At 41.7% G+C, this 18,072-nt stretch overlaps 2 protein-coding genes across 4 annotated transcripts in view; one reads left to right on the forward strand and one right to left on the reverse strand.

Annotated features, from left to right (window-relative positions):
* LOC127571791 (very long-chain specific acyl-CoA dehydrogenase, mitochondrial-like) overlaps positions 1-18,072 on the forward strand; it is a 69,217-nt gene that overhangs the window by 1,158 nt on the left and 49,987 nt on the right. For 2 of the 3 annotated variants that reach the window (XM_052018497.1, XM_052018499.1), the window contains exons 1-3: positions 9,795-9,961; positions 11,790-11,859; positions 13,606-13,678. In XM_052018497.1, coding sequence (XP_051874457.1) covers positions 9,870-9,961; positions 11,790-11,859; positions 13,606-13,678 — 235 coding nt within the window. In that variant the 5' untranslated portion in view covers positions 9,795-9,869. Of the gene's footprint in view, positions 1-4,707; positions 4,836-9,794; positions 9,962-11,789; positions 11,860-13,605; positions 13,679-18,072 lie in introns of those variants that run through there. The other variant, XM_052018498.1, reaches the window with a different exon arrangement.
* Positions 2,180-5,730, reverse strand: LOC127571792 (leucine-rich alpha-2-glycoprotein-like). The gene is made up of 2 exons (XM_052018500.1): positions 5,567-5,730; positions 2,180-3,273 (listed from the first exon to the last, which is right to left on the reverse strand). The coding sequence occupies exon 2, from the start codon at positions 3,266-3,268 to the stop codon at positions 2,252-2,254; it is 1,017 nt and encodes a 338-aa protein (XP_051874460.1). The 5' UTR covers positions 3,269-3,273; positions 5,567-5,730; the 3' UTR covers positions 2,180-2,251.

The following is an 18,072-nucleotide window of genomic DNA, read 5'->3' on the forward strand; positions in this document are numbered from 1 at the left end:
TCTGGGAAAGGGATTTTGTTCTCTGAGGAGATGTTAAACACGTTTTGCCTTGTGTCTATACTCCCTTGAATCTTAAAGAACAAGAGGTAATATTTTAAAGTAATTCTTATGGGCTCTGACAGGTTAGATGCAAGGATGAAGTTTCACCATGTCAAGGGGATCTAGATCCAGGAGACAATCTCAAAATAAGGGATCGCCCAGAAATATTTTCACTCAGAGGGGAATGAATCTTTGAAATTCTTTATCCAGGAGGGCTGTGGAGAATTGGTAGCTGAGTATATTCTTCATAGATTAAGATATCTTTATTAGTCACATGTATATTAAGGGGCTAAAGGGGAAGGGGGTTAGAACAGGGAAGTAGCACTGAGATGTGTTTTCTTGAAAATAATCCATTGTGTGGATAGTGCTGGAAATGCACTGTAAGGCAAAATGTGTTCCAAGGCCCTTAACAGTGCATAGATTTACACCAGACAGTCTAAAGAAGTTAGGATGAAGTACAGCCAAAAAAAAATTTTCAAAGACAGGAGATGTGTAGCAAGGTGAAAACATTTACAAAGACAGTTCCTGAGTATGAAATTAAAACAATTGAATTTTTCTTTTCACCAAGTAAGAAGTGCCAGGAAGGAAGGGCTAAAGTACATAGTGTATAAGGGACACAGATGGAGAAGATTATGGGTTACAGGAATTTGATTTCACTATCCATTGCTAAACTCAACATCAATACCTGTACCTTACCATGGCCAGAAATTCTTGGAACATTGCCAATGTGATCTTTTGTATATTGATATCTTTCCACTTTCATACATTTCAAAAAGTTTCCAAAACTACTTTGTTGGTTACAAAGTGCTTTGGGGTTATCCAGAGGTCATGTGCTACATAAATGCAATTCATTTTGTTTCATTTTTCCTCAACTCTTCTCTTGTTCCCAATTGCATCATGGAAGATAACTGCTGATCTTGCCACATCCAATGAATGAACAATGCTAAGTGATGGGATAGACATTTACCTGGAAGACTATCCAGGAAACAATGGTGACATCACTGTTCTGGGATTGAGAAACATAGCACACAATAATCAAATTGATGCTATTTTTGGAAGGTCAATTGCTCTGAGTTTTATATGTCCTCTTCCCCTCACGCGCCCCCCCCCCCAACCCCCATCCCTTCATTGTTGTGGTATGGTGTTGAGAAGAATATATCTTTTTATTTTAAGTTTTTATTCACAAATATTTGAATTGTTTCCTCTCCATTCCTAAGATCCACACTGCCCTATTCATTATTAGCTATTTCTGTTCTTCGATTGGTATGTTTGAAAATGTGCTGAAATGACTTTGAAGTGATATCCTGTCCCCCTGGCCTATTACTTTGCCACAAGAAAATAGAAGTAACCAACACCAGTAAGGTTCTTGTCTCTCTACCCCATAGACAAAGTGGACAGCCAGCATCTTTTCCCCAGGGCGGTAAAAGATACTAGAGGTCATACTAGAGGTCACCTGTATAAGGAGCGTGGTAGAAAGTTCACTGGGGATGTCAGAGGTAGGTTTTATACACAGAGAGTGGGTGCCTGGAATGCACTGGCGTGGGGGGTGGAGGGGTGGTGGTGGTCGGGGCTGATACAATAGGGTCATTTAAGAGACTTAGATAGGCACATGGATGAAAGAAAAATAGAGGGTTATGGGAGGTGAAGTAGAGAGGGGGATAGATAGAATGTGGATAAGGTTTATATAGGTCAGCACAACATCGTGGTCCAAAGGGCCTGTACTGTTCTATGTTCTAATTCTGGCTAATAAGACAGGTAGTAGGCTGCTAAATGGCACCACCAATGCTACAGCATTTCTGTCCTGATTTTCAGGAGCCAGGATCCTTACTTATTTCCTCTGACATATCCAAAGTTTCATCTGAGTGTAGAATGCAAACAGCACAACAATGGTTGTGTAATTACAGAACAAATGGTATGCCCTTTGTGCCAGCATTTGTAATTGGATATCACTGTCATCTCACCCACACGTCCACATGGGGCTCCAGGCAAGTGAGTGATTTACAGGGGTGGTGTGTATGTGGGTGGTTGGGGGTGTTGCTTGTGATAGTGGGGATGGTTAAGGCAGCACAGTTGATCTGCAAACTGGATAAATTTCTGCCAGGTAGTCAGGAACTAGAAAACTAGGCGCCAGAGACAAAAGGGAAATTTAACTTTTATTTTCTTGGCATAATTCATATAAAGTACAATTTCAATGTTTTTAGAAGTAATTATTTTAACATCTTAGCTCCTCTTCAGAAAGTAGTTTAATTTCTTTGCCCCTGAGTGCTTCAGGTTTGGCACATACCAATGTGTTAAGAAAGTACACCTTTTCAGAATTTACAGCTAGCCACTGCCACAGATACTTCAGATCGCAGCTACAAATCCACGGATTCTCTGAGAGGTCTAAACCCTGGTCCCATTTTGCCCCAAGCTGCAAGAGATTATCAAATATTCTTTGAGGCAATGATGTCAACTTGTTGTCTGAAAGATCCAGAGTGTCTAGCTGTAGTAGTTTATTAAACAGTCCCTCTGGAATCTTCCCAATCTTATTACAATTAAGAAACAAATATTTTAAATTGATTACATGGTCAAAGGTAGCAGGGGCAAACACAGTCAACTGATTTTCTCCCAGATTTAACCTCTCCAGATTTGGCATTTTGTTAAACAAATTGGCTGGTAAGTATTCAAGTTCATTACTGGATAAATCAAGTATTAGCAGATTGGTCAAATTATGAAATGTATTAGGAAGTAAGGATGTCAACATATTGCTTGATAAATCGAGCCATTCAAGACTCTGAAGTTGACAAAACCAAGAAGGATTCACTGTTTGCAGTCTGTTTCCCTGTAAAATTAGTGAGGCCAGGTTGAAAGCCGTGCTAAATACATTTGGTGGCAATGTAGTCAGCAAATTGTTGGTTAAATCCAGTATTCTCAGCTGATGAACTTCTTTTAGAACACCTGAAGAAATGTTTTCCAACAAGTTACTTGAAAGATGAAGTTCTCGAAGCTGAAAAAGACCAACGAAATCTTTGTCTGTCAGAGCACTAATGTTGGTGAATTCAATCGACATGATGGTTGTCTGAGTTGGGATGTTCTTTGGGATGTTGAAAAGACTTTCAACTGAAACACAAGTCACAGATGTAATATTGCTAGAAAAGTAGCAGGTGCAGTAATTTGGGCAATTGGTCACGGAAGATGAAAAGGAAAAGTAGCTCAGGATCAGCACCACTGTAATCTTCAGCACATCCATTTGATCTGAAATTTATGAGAAATACGAGAATGTTCTTATTTGTGGATAGAGTGGATAACAAGCAAAAATAAGTACAAAGAACGTTCATTAAAGTTTGTATTATTTTGTTTCCTTCCCTATTTCAGTTCATTGTTTTTCTCCACAAAACATTTTTGTTTAAACAAAACATCCCATTGATTAAGAGGATAAAAGGCCCTCTCATTTACAGCTTGCATTTACTGAGGTCCCATTCAGCTGGGGCTGGAAGACTTCAGTGATGGGAATCAGCCATCGAGGTCAGAATTTCTGATTCAAAATACTTTTGCTGACAACTTTGCATGGTTTGAAACGAGCAAGTCGATCTTTGTCCTCAGTCTCTTTGACCAGCATTCTTAGAACACAGAACAGCACAGCACAGGAACAACCCCCTAAGTCCTCAGCATCTGTGCTGACCATGATGCCAAATCAAACAGATCCCTTCTGCTTGTACGTGAGTTATAACCCTCCATTCCCTGCAATATTCATGTACCTGTCTAAATGCCCCTTAAAACATCACTATCGTATCTGCTTCCACCACACACCCTTGCAGCACATTCCAGACACCTACCACTATCTGGTTTAAAAACAAAACCTTTCCCCCTCCTCACCTTAAACCTATGCCCTCCAGTATATAATATTTCCAACCTGGGGAAAAAGACTCTATCTACCCGATCTATGCCTCTCATAATTTTATAAATTTATATCAGGTCTCCCCTCAGCCTCTGATGCTCCAGAGAAAACAATCCAAGTTTGTCCAACCTCTCTTTATAGCTAGTACTCTCTAATCCAGGCAACATCCTGGTGAACCTCTTCTGCACCCTCTCCAAAGCTTCCACATCCTTCCTGTAATGTGGTGACCAGAAGTGCACACAACACTCCAAATGTGTCCTAACCAAAGTTTTGTACTGCTGCAACATGACTTCCCGACTTTCATGCTCAATGTCCCCACTGATGAAGACAGGCATGCTATATGCCTTCTTTATCACCTTGTGTTCTTTACCACCTTGTGTTGCCACTTTCAGGGAACTATGGACTTGCATCCCAAGATCCCTCTGTACACCAGTGCTCCTACATAAGAATCCACCATTTTCTGTATACTTTTCCTTTTATATTTGACCTCTCAAATTGCAACACCTCACACTTGTTAAACTAAACTCCATCTGCCGTTTCTCCACCCACATCTCCAATTGCTCTATATCCTGCTATGTCTTTGACAACCTCCTCCACTGTCGATAATTCTGCCAATTTTTGTTCTTGTGGCATAAAGCTTCCTTGTAAATGGAGTCTCTCAGAACTTATAAATTATAGCATGTTCATTTATTTGGCATTTTGCACACACACTATTTTAAGATATCAATGTATAAACCAGCCAAAGTGTCAGATTCTACTTTTCTATCAAACTCACCCTGATTTCTTTGCAGATGATCAGGCATTTAAAGGGTTAAAACATACTGGAATTGAAAACGCAGAAAGAGAGCAGATTGGCAGCAGGAGAGAAAAATGCCCTACATTAAGTGAAGGAAGCCTACTTCAACAATTCTGTCAGGATGTGAGTAACTGACCCCAATTACTACTTCATTAAATGGAAGAAACAATGTGAACTTGAGACGAGTTCAGACCAGAAACTATCGAGGGTTACTGAATGGTATGTAACTTTGCGCATCGTAATGGTGGATGCAGTAATTGAAGGTTAATTGTACTTTGGTATACTAAGAGCATTTATTGCTTTTGTTGGTTTAGTCCTGATAATTTGGTTGCATTGGAGTGTTTGTAAATACAGTTAAATTACTTATATATTGTTTACTGTCAGAGATCACTGCTCTTTCAGTTTTCAAGTGGAGCTAGTTCATTCGGTAAATAATAAAGCATGACTCAATGCAGTGTTATTTCATGGCATTTTACTGAGTCTGCAGGCTTTCAGCACACCTGGGTTTAACCAATGCAAGAATAAATTAGTTACTGCCTACTTTAAACAATAGTATCTGACCTGCCTTTTCCCCCTTTCTGAAATGACATGCATTTAACAATTAGCATTTCAGCAAACATTTACTGTAACTAATTAACATAAAACAGTTGTTAATCCTTCTACTCCCTCATGACTGGGTTGGAAAATAACATGACGCAGAACCTTTCTTTGCTTACAGTAGGCTCCAGTGTGTGGAAAATGCAGATTCCTGGATAAACTTCTCACATTCACTAGTAAGAATTTATCTCAGAAGAAGGGAAGGAGAGGGGAAATGGAAAAAGACCAGACGTTTGACTACATCAGAATATTCTTACCTGATTATGCAGAGTCCGTGTGAACTTTGTTCTGTCTGCTTCGTGAAAGCAATTGATGCAGAGGAATGTTTTAAATGATTCAGCAGCTTCTCTCTGACCAACAAGCAACTGGTTTACTGTTCCTGTCTCAGGAAGTGAAGCTAAAATCCTGGGGTTTGTCACCTTTGAAGTTGCACAATCACTGGAACGGGAACATTGTACAGGCCTCTGCAACCTTTATGCAATATTAGTTAGCTGATAATTTGTTCAGAACATGCAGTACATTTACAGATTTTAGTGCTTGTTATGTAATTTAAATACATCTTTGAATAAGAAGATACTGTGTTTAAAAGACTGAAACCTAGAAATACCTAATTTAGCAAACTTTCCTTTGTAAACCGATCCATTGAAAGCATAAAGTTCACTGAGCGTTTTATTGCTTTAATCAATATGTATGCATCTTGCTTGAGGGAGATCTAGGGGCTGCAGAATCAAGGTTTTTGAAGTATTCAAACAAATGTCTGATTATTGTTGCAGAAATGGATGCACAATAGTTAACTGTTGAAAGTGATAATTCTGCATAAGTCATGATTTAATCATTTATGGAAGCCTATGCATACTAGCAAGGAATGCCTTGGCTTCTACCTTAAACAGTGTTATTGCTTAGAGTCATAGAGTACTACAGCATGGAAATAGGTCCTTCGGCCCAACTTGTCCATGCCGACCGTGGTGCCCATCAAACTAGTCCCATTTGCCTGTATTTGGGCCATATTCTTCTAAACCTCTCCTATCCATGTACTTATCCAAATGTTGTTATTGTACCTGCCTCAACCACTTTCTCTGGCAGCTCATTACATATACTTAGAACTTTATAGCTTTAGTTAACTGTTTCCCACATGCAACCAAGTGTTCTTGCTGAACTCATTATCATGTGCAACCAACTCCATTCTGAGCACACATTTTCCCACTGGGTATTAGACATCCTTTAGAGGCTGCCTTTCCTGCTATCACAGAAATAGAAAGGTTGACAAGGACCTATGCCAACTTCTCTTTCTTTAGCAGAAGCCCAGAAGCTGCCTTGATTAGTCATGAACCAGAAACAATGAGGCATGATTGTTAAGCTGGAACTATTATTCATCTTGGTTCAGCTGTGAATACAATTTGAAGCTATCAATTACTGTTGTTGAAGGGACCTTAACAACCACCCACAAAAGCACTCACTGAAAATTTTCCCTCAAATGCTCTGCAACCACCACCAACCCCCCCCCCCCCCCCCGCACCACCCTTCACTTCACAAGCAAGGTTTTGTGTCACAAGGAGACATGATCACTGACATGACCTGATTTATCATTATGCACACTTGTTCATGAATCATTCCACACACATCAAGGTAGTACTGATTGTACTTGTATTGTCACCCTAGCTAGACCTTTTGATGGACCAGAGCTGTGCCAATCAGCCCAATGAGTCACCAAGCAGTGGTTGCCCTGAGCCCAGATAGAAGCCCAGCGGTTAATGGATTAGTATCCAGAGGCCTGGACCATTGGTCCAGAGATATGCACTTGAATCTTACCATGGCAGCTAGGGAATTTACATAAGACTAAATAAATTCTGACGTTAAAAGCTAATAAGCACCGGTGATGTAATACTCAGATTTCATAGAAACTCATCTGGTTTTCTAATGTCATTCAAGGGCAAAAATCTGCCACCTTGCCCAGTCTGATCTGCGTGTAGTTCTACACAGTCAAATATGGTCTGACTGCTTTCTGAAATGGCCTAGGGGGCTATGGATGTTAAATGCCAGCCTTGCCTGGAATGTCCATATGTCTCGAATGGATCAATGAAAAAAAACTTAAGGCTTGTTGAGAACCTTCCAGCATTTTGACGAGGAACGCAGAGATTACTGGATTATGAATTATTAGCCACAGGACATCATGAAATAAGTGAACTGGAAATATGTGCCTGTGAAAAGTATGTTGAGGCAATGCTTCTACACACCTAGGTAGTGAGAGACCAAGCTAACAGGGCGTGCCTCAATAATTTATTTATTCTTGACTCTTTTGAAGGCCCATAGAAAATCTTTTATCAAAGCATCCACAGATTCCTTAGAACATGGAACAGTACAGCACAGGAACAGGCCCTTTAGCCCATGATGTCTGTGCCGAACATGATGCCAATTTAAAGTGCATTTCTGCCACTTTCCGCACCAGGATGAGCATCTGGGAAGTGCTAATAGTGACGTTGTGGAGACACGAGAGACTGCAGATGCTGGAAATCTGGTGAAAGAATTTAAAAATTTAAGAGAAGATCATTCCTGCTCACTTGAATAAGACTACAACTGAGATTAGTTGTTCTGTAGCAGACTGGAATCTTTATCAGAACCATTGCAGTGTGTGTACACTTTCCTATGGGGTGATAATGTATTAAGCAGGAATGTAAAGGCAACCTGAATTTCCTCAGTCAACATTTCCCTCTATTTGTGGTCTCATCTGAATTCCTTTGAAAACTTTGAAATAAGATCACTGAGTATAAGATGGGCCTCAGAGCTGGATTTGAAATCCTAAGAGATCATTCCCTTGATTCATTTGACACGCCAAATGTAGCCATAAGATTGTAGCTATAAATGTAGCCATGTAGTCAAAGGTACTAAATACCCTTAGAAGCCCTGGTCTATGGTCCTCTTATACCAGCCAACTTGGAGAGCAAGAACGAAATGCAGGCATCCAGGGCACCACCACGTATATTGGAATGCTTCAGAAATATGGCCCACCAAAATGAATGAGTGACCATCCAAGTACATCCCTCACTTTCAAAGCACAGATATGAAGGCCGGTAACAGGAGTATGAAGGGTTGAGGGAAATAAGGCGGCACTGGGTGTGTGTGGGGGTGGGGGGACACCAAAAAAGGGAGAACTGATAGTCTATCCCAGGCTGGCTAAAGGAATGAAATGGAACTCTGGCCTCAGTGACAGTGGAAAGGCCCTAACGGACTTACTGTGCATGATATTGGAGGGAAGAGATAATCAACATCGCCCCCAACTTTCCCCCTTTGCCCAGCCCAGCTTCCTGACAATCTCTGGTGGTGGAGAATTTCCTCACCTTGTCTTTCTAGAGGCAGAGCCAGATCTGTCTGCATCAGCTCATTCCCTTACACCCCCAACCTAACCAACTCAACCACACTGACGTTCCACAGCTCTCAGGCAAAAGGGCAAAGCCACAAGATTAAAGTGTAGCAGATGGACTAATAATTTCTAAATGTGGGAGACAAATGTAGAGTCAGAAAATTCCTTTACAAATTAACATTGTGCAAAATTTAGATAGGGTTTCCAATGTAAGAACCAAAGTCAAGTCGAGTTTATTGCCATATGCACAAGTAGGGTGAGGTACAGGTACAATGTAAAATTTGCTTGAAGCAGTATCTCAGGCACGTAGGTACAGATAAAACACAGAACACTAATTATACATAAATTATACAAGGCAGTGAAGCAAAAGATATTAGTATGTGTAAATAAGATCAGAAACAAATCTATGGCAAAAGCTGATACGTATAAATCATATAAGAACCAATTGAAATGATGTGACGGGAGGGGAAGTTGGACTATGTTAATCTTGAGTGAATAAATCTGAAAGACCCAATTATTTTCTTTATCCATATTCGGAATCTTCTGATTAAGATGTAAGAGGAGTAGCGGAGGACAATAAGATTTCAGAAATAAGTGACAATTTCCGAATTGTCAGGAAGGGAGACAAATATTTGAATTTTGATAAATGACGCTTTAAAATTAAGTCGTTGTGAAATTTTATGATCAGCCATGACCCCAAAACTCTGCACTTCTGGGCGCACTTCAACCATCTGAAGCTGAGCAAGCAGTTCCGTCCTGCTTGATGATCAAACGATGATACAAGAAATAAATCTGCTCTTGGCGGTGAAACCAACGCAAAGAGGAGGAAGTGATTGGATCGATATTGAACCATCTCAACGAAAGCCTGACAGCGACCGAGGCAGAAATCCCCTCCCGTGTCTGCAGCCAGATGTTAATCATCTTTACACAAACTTGTCGTTACTGGCGTCACAGAAAGGTTGCCCTGGAGATGATCCTCCCTTCCCCTGTTTAATGTGAGGAGATGGAGGGCAGCGTCAAGGCTGCATCAACTCTTCGGGTGGGAGGAAGAGGAGGGGAAAAAAAAACAAATTGCTTTTGAGTGGTGAAAATAAATTTGCAAAGGTGCGGTGCTGCGAATGGTGGTGGCAACTGCCTGCGCCGCTCACTGAATACTGAACGCATTGCCAGCTGCCAGGAGGTTTGGCTCCGGTGTCCAGACCATGCTCCTTCTGCTGCAGAGCGGCGCTCGCTGCTGCTGTCTACCCTTCACCCGAACATACGCCAGGTGGCAGCCTAACCCCACTGCTCGGAGGTGCGTACACTGCTCACCAGTGAGTCCCAATGATGAACAGCCCATGGCTTGTATCACTGAACGTGTGCTGGGCTGTGACTCTGCTTCACAGAAGAGTGCCGTCGATGCACTGTTCATTGCTACAGGAGGCCAGCCACATACTGTAACTTATTCTATAGTAAGTTAGTGCAGGAGATACCAAAGCTTTTGTTTCATGCTGAGTACTTGGCACATTTCAAATCAGATTGGGAATGAGTTGGTATTGGTTTATCATTGTCACTTGTACCGAGGTACAGTGAAAAGCTTGTCTTACAAACCGATCATACAGGTCAATTCATTACACAGTGCAGTTACATTGAGTCAGTACAGAGTGCATTGATGTAGTACAGGTAAAAACAATAACAGTACAAAGTGTCACAGCTACAGAGAAAGTGCAGTGCAATAAGGTGCGAGGTCACAACAAGGTAGATCGTGAGGTCATAGTCCATCTCATTGTATAAGGGAACTGTTCAATAGTCTTATCACAGTGGGGTAGAAGCTGTCCTTAAGTTTGCTGGTACGTGCCCTCAGGCTCCTGTATCTTCTACCCGATGGAAGAGAAGAGAAGGGAGAATGTCCCGGGTGGGTGGGGTCTTTGATTATGCTGGCTGCTCCACCACATCAGCGAGAGGTAAAGACAGAGTCCAAGGAGGGGAGGCTGGTGTCCGTAATGCGCTGGGCTGTGTCCACAACCCTCTGCAGTTTCTTGCGGTCCTGGGCAGAGCGGTTGCCGTACCAAGCCGTGATACATCCAGGTAGGATGCTTTCCATGGTGCATCTGTAAAAGTTGATGAGAGTCAAAAGCTGTGCCCTCACGTTGAAACTAAGCATAGCAACTGCACCCTGCAGTTAGTATGGGCATTTTGATCTGCAAACCTGAGAGTAGCCCATTTAGTCTCCTGAGACCATTTTGGCATTCAGTGAGGTACTTACTTTTTATGACACAGAAGGATCAGATTCAACCCCTTAGATCCATGGCAGCACCCAGCAGAGGAAATTCCATCAGTCCCATTGTCCCTTTGTTTCCCTGTAAGCCCTATAAATGAGCTCCTCTCAAATCCCTGTCAAATCTCTTTGATTCCTTTCCACTTACCCAGAAGCCAAAGAACTTACCAGAACCCCTTTGAGATGTGGGTGGGGGGAAGGGGAACCTGGGAACTGGGCAAAAAACCTTCACAGGGAATATGTGTAAATTCCACACAGATAACACCAGAGGTTGGCGTCAAACCCCGTGCTGCTCAATCATGCCTTATCTGTGACCATATGTATCACATGTGTTGCATTTCTTAATATCTTTGACTAACAAATTCAGCCTTAAAATTAACCATGGATTGAGCATTTACTACTACTTTCACAAGAGTGCTCAAAATTTTCATCATTTCATGCACTGACCCATACTCTTGAAAGTTTGGCTCTTCCTCTAGCCCAGATTCAAAAATCAAAGGAGGATATTTTTATCTACCTATCCAATCACTTCCTAATATTTTGAAATCCACTCTGTTCTCACTCCAAGGCCAATTTATTCTTTCTAAGGCATGCTGGTCTGGGCCACTCACAGTGCACAAGATGTGGTCTAAGGCATTGTACAGCTGCAGCATAATTCCATAAGGCAAGTTGCCTGCTACTTTTCCTTGATTATTTTCTGTGCCTATCCATGGGAGTTAAAAGCAGTCATCTTTAAACGGTTATGTGTGGTATAAAATTGTCAAAAAATCAGTAAAGCTTTAAAGCAGCTTACTTGCTGAGATATTTTCCATATTCTTTGTTGGTTTTCTGATATTCTCGATCTATTCTGTTCCTTTTCCTTCAGGAATATTTTACCTAGAGTGTTTATTCCAAGGTTCCAGTTTGGCGCGCACTATGCAAGTGAAAGAGGAAGCGTGAGTCAAACCACTGAACATTTGTCAGCTTACATTACACTATAATGATTAGAATCCTGTTGATTCATGTGATGATCAAAATGTTCAATTATTTACAAAATCTGGATCCATCAACCTGTCCTTAGTGATATCCTTGTTGCAACATGGCTCCATATCCTCATTCAAGTTCAACTTTATTGTTGTGGGCATACATACACAGGGTGTAACTGCCATGAAAATTGGCTTTTTGCAGCAGCAGCACAGTACATTACAGACATAAGTTAACATAAACTTAAATTAACATAAGTTATACATAACTTACATGACAAAATAAAAATAAGGACGATGCAAGTTGAGATAGAGAAAAAGAAATATAGTCCAAACTGGTGTTAGGGTTTTTCAGGTCGGTTCAAGAACCTGATGGCAGTGGGGAAGAAGCTGTTGTTGAACCTTGAGTTGTGGGTCTTCAGGCTCCTGTACCTCCTGCCTGATGGCAGCAATGAGGAGGGGGCACGGCCCAGATGGTGGGGGTCTCAGATGATGGATGTCACCTTCCTGAGACATAATTTCCCTAGGTCCCATCTTGCCTACAGTATGTTTAGAATTGTGTCCCAGAACTCCATGGTCCCAGCCCATGAACATGGCGAGTTGACTTAGTCAAAGCAGTTTTTCAGCACAAACATTTCCATGTGGTATAGGTGATACAGCAAGATCCACCTGAGTGGAATGTTCCATGGAAACATAGCCAGATCCATCCTTTGCAACAATGGGGACAGACAGGATCAACACATGGCTTGATGCAGCCAGACATAAAAAGTAGCCATCAGATGACAGCACCTTTCTGTGAAGGTTTATACATCATGTCTCAATGAACACAATCCACATTCAACCTCCAGTTAAAATGGAAGATGGCTAGCATGATGGCTTTGCATAACTGTTACAATGCAGGAGCAGGTATGGGCAACAATACATCATGTGTAGCAACACCAAAAACATCTCACACCTGATGCGAGATTTTTTTCTCTAAGAGGGAGCATCGCTTCCATAATCTAATTTCAATTTCACCTTGTCTAAACACTCCACGCATTGGAGATCCAGCTCCTCCAAGCCATATTCCCAACGGGACCTGATGGCGAAGGAAACAAAGGATTATTTGGGCCAGTTCCCTGTTAAAAGCATCTTTTCCCTACAAACTAGTTACAAGCAGGAAGATATTTGTAGCTTGTAGGGAAAAGATGCCTTTAACAGGGAACTGGCCCAAATCAAAATCATCAAAGTGCTGGCGGTCCTTTGGTCATTGCTTTTTAGGAGACCAATCCGTGACAACACTGTGTGAGAAATTGGTGTCAATTAAAGCCAAAGTAGGGCGAATTGCTATGTGCACATTTGTTACAAAGAATTGGAATGAGATTGCACAAACTCACTTCACATGGGACCTTTGTAGCCCATTATTAAAGTTTTGATCAGTAAAGGTTGAAATGGAATCGAGCTTCCAAAGTTAGAAATGTTTAACCAGCTGCACTAATCAATTCCCTTCACAAATAATAAGCATAAAGCAAAAAATAGTGATCATAATTTACAGATGATAATGTAGATGAATTATTGGAAGAATATCTGGATAATTCTAGATATAAAAACTCATAATGTAACTTATATTTAATTACCTATATACTGAAGAAAGCTTGTTGTTCACTATCTAGCTTCTTCGAGATTAATACAAAATGTATATTCTTGCTTTTATAAATAATGTGTTATCTTCCTCTGTAGGAGTCATTATCCTTTGGTGTAAACATTTTTAAGGGCAAAGTCATCACTGAACAAGTTTTTCCTTTTCCATCAGGTGAGTTGTTTAGTGTAGAAAGCATGTTTTTGTATGACTTCCCAACCCTGGGAAAAAGACTGACCATCCACCTTATCTCTGTCTCTCATGATTTTATAAATCTCCATAAAATCACCTCTCAGCCTCCTTCGCTCCAGGGAAAACAGTCCTATCCTCTCCATCTCTCCTCATAACTCGAGCCCTGCAGTCCTGTCAACATCCTTCTGGATCTTCTCTGTACCCTCCAGCTTATTCACGTCCTTCCTATAGTATGGCAACTAGAACTGCACACAATATTCCAAGTGTGGTCTCATCAGTGTCTTGCACAGCTATACTCAATGGCCTGACCAATGAAGGCAAGTATGCCACACACCTTTTTCACCACCTTGACTACCTGTGTCACCACTTTCAGGGAACTATGTACTTGTACCCCAAGTTCTCTCTGTTCTGCCACTCTCCCCAGGGCCCTGTGTCATTTCCTGGCCTGATTTACCTTCTGAAAATGCATCACTTCGCACTTGTCTGAGTTAAACTCCATCTGCCATTCCCTTGCCCACTTTCCCAGTTGATCTAGATCCTGCTGTAAACATAGACCATATTCTTCACTGTCTACCACACCAATAATTTTTTGTGTCATCCACAAACTTACCAATCATACCACCCACATTCTTATCCAAATTGTTAATATAGATGATAAACAACAGGGGAGCCAGCCCTGATCTCTGCGGAACACCACTGATCATTGGCCTCTAACATGAAAAACAATCCTCTGGTTTTTCTCCAGTTGCAGCAGCCAGAGCAGCAGAGGGGAGGAACTAGCACTTTTTGTTAAAGTTGTGCGATTGGCTAAGTGTGTGGCAACTCAGCCAATAAAATGAAAGTAGGGTAAAGTAGAGCAGCCATTTTGGAGTGGGAATTGTGTGAATGGGTCAGTGTAGGAGTGGAATCTGAGGCTTTGGGGAAGAGGCACACGTGAGTAGCAGGTAAGAACAGGTAAGGTTCTTTTTTTATAGTAGTTAACCAAGAAGACATCAAATTACAACTAATTAAATAAAGTAGGGATGCAGGATCAGGTGATGTGTTGTAGCTGCAAGATGTGGGAGCTGGTGGACCCCATTGTGTTTCTTGGTGACCACATCTGCAGCAAGTGTTGGTTGCTAGAGGAACTCAGGCTTGAAGTTGATGACCTGGAATCTGAGCTTCAAACATTGCAATGCATCAGGGAGGGGGAGAGTTACCTGTGGTTTCAAGAGGCAGTCACGCCCATTAGATTAACTACTTTAAATTTGGTCTGTGGTCAGGGACAAGAAGGTGCAACTGTGAATGAGGCAGGTAGGGGGATGCAAGAGGTAGTGCTAAAGGAGCCTCAGCCCTTGAGCTTGTCTAACAGGTCTGAGATTCTTGCTCCCTGTGCGGATAAGAGTGGGGACTGTAGGAAAGATGAGCAACCGAACGGTGACACTGTGGTTCAGCGAGCCATTCAAAAGGGGGCAGAGAAGAGAAATGTAGTTGTGATTGGGGCCAGTATAGTCAGGGGAACAGACACAATTCTCTGTCGCAAGGATTGAGAGACCTGAGAGCTGTATTGCCTGCCTAGTGCCTGGGTTTGGGACATCTCATCTGACCTGCAGAGGAATTTGGAATGGGAGGGTAAAGATCCAGTTGTCATGGTCCATATGGGTACCAATGATGTAGGTAGAATAAGAAGAGAGGGTCTGCTGAGGAAATTGAGCAGCTAGGGACTAAATTTAAAAAGCAGAACTAAAATAGTAATAATCTCTGGATTGTTACCTGAGCTACATACTCTGGCACAGCGTAGATAAGATCAGTGAGTTAAATAATGTGGCTCAAAGATTGGTGTGGGAGAAGTGGGTTCAAGTTTGTGGGATATTAGCACCATTATTGGGGAAGGATGGAGCTGTTCCAATGGGAGCTGGGATCCGGGTTCTGGCGATCCATGCTGGGATCAGGGTTCTGGCGAATCGCATAACTAGGGCTTTAAACAGATTGGAAGAGCATGGATAAAGTGAAAGGGAAGGCAAGTGCAGGAGAGGTTATTGAATTGTCCAGAATAAAGAATAAGACAAAGTTTAAAAGGGATAATAACTCAACTTCAAGCAACATTGAGACAAATTTGAGAAGAAGGGTGGTGAATACAAGACTGAAGGTGTTATATTTAAATGCACGCAGTATACAAAATAAGGTATATGAGCTTATAGCACAGTTAGAAATTGGCAGCTATGATGTTGTGGGCATCACTGAGTCATGGTTGAAAGAAGTTCACAGCTGGGAGCTAAACATCCAAGGATACACATCCTGTCGAAAAGACAGGCAGGTGGGCAGAGGGGGTGGGGTGGCTCTGTTGGTAAAAAAATGAAATCAAATCCTTAGCAATAAGTGACATAGGATCAGAAGATGTAGAATCCTTGTGGGCAGAGTTAAGAAACTGCAAGGGTAAAAAGACCCTGATGGGAGTTGTATACAGGTCTCCGAATAGTAGCCAGGATTTGGGGTACAAATTACAACAGGAGATAGAAAAGGCATGTTAAAAGGGCAATGTTACAGTGGTCATGGGGGATTTCAATAGACAGGTAGTTTAGGAAAATTAGGTTGGCACTGGATTCCAAGAGAAGGAATTTGAATGCCTATGAGATGGCTTTTTAGAGCAGCTTGTGGTTGAGCCCACTAGGGAAAAGGCAATTCTGGATTTGGTGTGCAATGAACTAGATTTAATTAGGGAGCTTGAAGGTAAAGGAACCCATAGGAGGCAGTGATCATAATATGATAGAATTCACCCTGTAGTTTGAGAGGGAGAAGCTAAAATCTGATGTCTTGGTATTACAGTTGAGTAAAGATAATTACAGCGGCATGAGAGAGGATCTGACCAAAGTTGATTGGAAGGGGACCCTAGCAGGGATGATGCTGGAGCAACAATGGCAGGAGTTTTTGGGAGTAATTCAGAAGACGTAGGATTAATTCATCCCAAAGAAGAAGAAGGAACATTCTAAAGGGAGGCTGAGGCAACTGTGGCTGACAAGGGAAGTCAAAGACAGCATAAAAGCAAAAGAGAGGGCACACAACATTGCAAAAATTAGTGGGAAGCTGGAGGATTGGGAAGCTTTTAAAAACCAACAGAAGGCAAGTGAAAAAGCAATAAGGGGAGAAAAGATGAAATATGAAGATAAGCTAGTGAATAATACAAAAGTTTTTTTCAGATATATAAATAGTAAAAGAGGGGCAAGAGTGGACATCGGACTACTGGAAAATGACACTGGAGAGATGGTAATGGGGAACAAAGAAATGGTGGATGAACTGAATAAGTATCTTGCGCCAGTCTTCATTGTGGAAGACACCAGCAACCTGCCGGAAATTCAAGAGAGAAGGGGGCAGAAGTGAGTGTAGTCGCTATTACTAAGGAGAAGGTACTTGGGAAGCGGAAAAGTCTGAAGGCAGATGTCATCTGGACTGGATAGACTATACCCCAGGTTCTGAAAGAGGTAGCTGAAGAGATTGTGGAGGCATTAGTAGTGATCTTTCAAGAATCACTAGAGTCAGGAATGATTCTAGAGGACTGGAAAATCTCAAATGTCACTCCACTCTTTAAGAAGGGAAGGAGGCAAAAGATAGAAAAGCTTGACTTCAGTGGTTGGTAAGATGTTAGAGTCCATTATTAAGGATAAGGTTTCAGGGTACTTGGAAGCACATGATAAAATAGGCCAATGTCAGCATGGTTTCCTTAAGGGGAAATCTTGCCTGACTAATCTGTTGGAATTCTTTGAGCAAGTAACAGGCAGGATAGACGAAGGAGACAGCATAAAATGTGGATGTTGTTTACTTGGATTTTCAGAAGGCCTTTGACAAATTGCTGCACATGAGGCTGCTAAACAAGATAAGAGCCCATGGTATTACAGGGAAGGTACTAGCATGGATAGAAGACTGGCTGACTGGCAGAAGGCAGGGTGGGAATAAAGGGTGTATTTTCTGGTGGTGTCCTTTAGAGGTTGTGTTTGGTCTGCTACTTTTCATGTTATACAGTATGTTAATGATCTGGGTGACAGAATTGAGGGCTTTGTAGCCAAATTTGCAGATGATACAAAGATAGGTGGAGGAGCAGGGAGTCAGCAGAAGGACTTGGACATGTTGGGAGAATGGGCAAAGAAGTGGCAGATGGAATACAGCATAGGGAAGTGTATGGTAGAAGGAATAAAGGCGTAGACTATTTTCTGAATGGGGAGAGAAGTCCGAAATTGGAGGCGCAAAGGGACTTGGGAATCCTAATGCAGGATTCCCTAAAGGTTAGCTTGCAGGTTGAGTTGGTAGTCAGAAAGGCAAATACAATGTTAGCATTCATTTCAAGAGGACTAGAATATAAAAGCAAGGATGTAATGCTGAGACTTTAGAAGTTGTTAGTCAGA

The sequence above is a fragment of the Pristis pectinata genome, chromosome 6 (assembly GCF_009764475.1).
Source record: "Pristis pectinata isolate sPriPec2 chromosome 6, sPriPec2.1.pri, whole genome shotgun sequence".
Lineage (NCBI taxonomy): Eukaryota > Metazoa > Chordata > Chondrichthyes > Rhinopristiformes > Pristidae > Pristis > Pristis pectinata.

Bases quoted from the DNA above. Each gene is read 5' to 3' on its own strand.
- LOC127571792 (XM_052018500.1), bottom strand. From the start codon at position 3,268: ATGGATGTGCTGAAGATTACAGTGGTGCTGATCCTGAGCTACTTTTCC.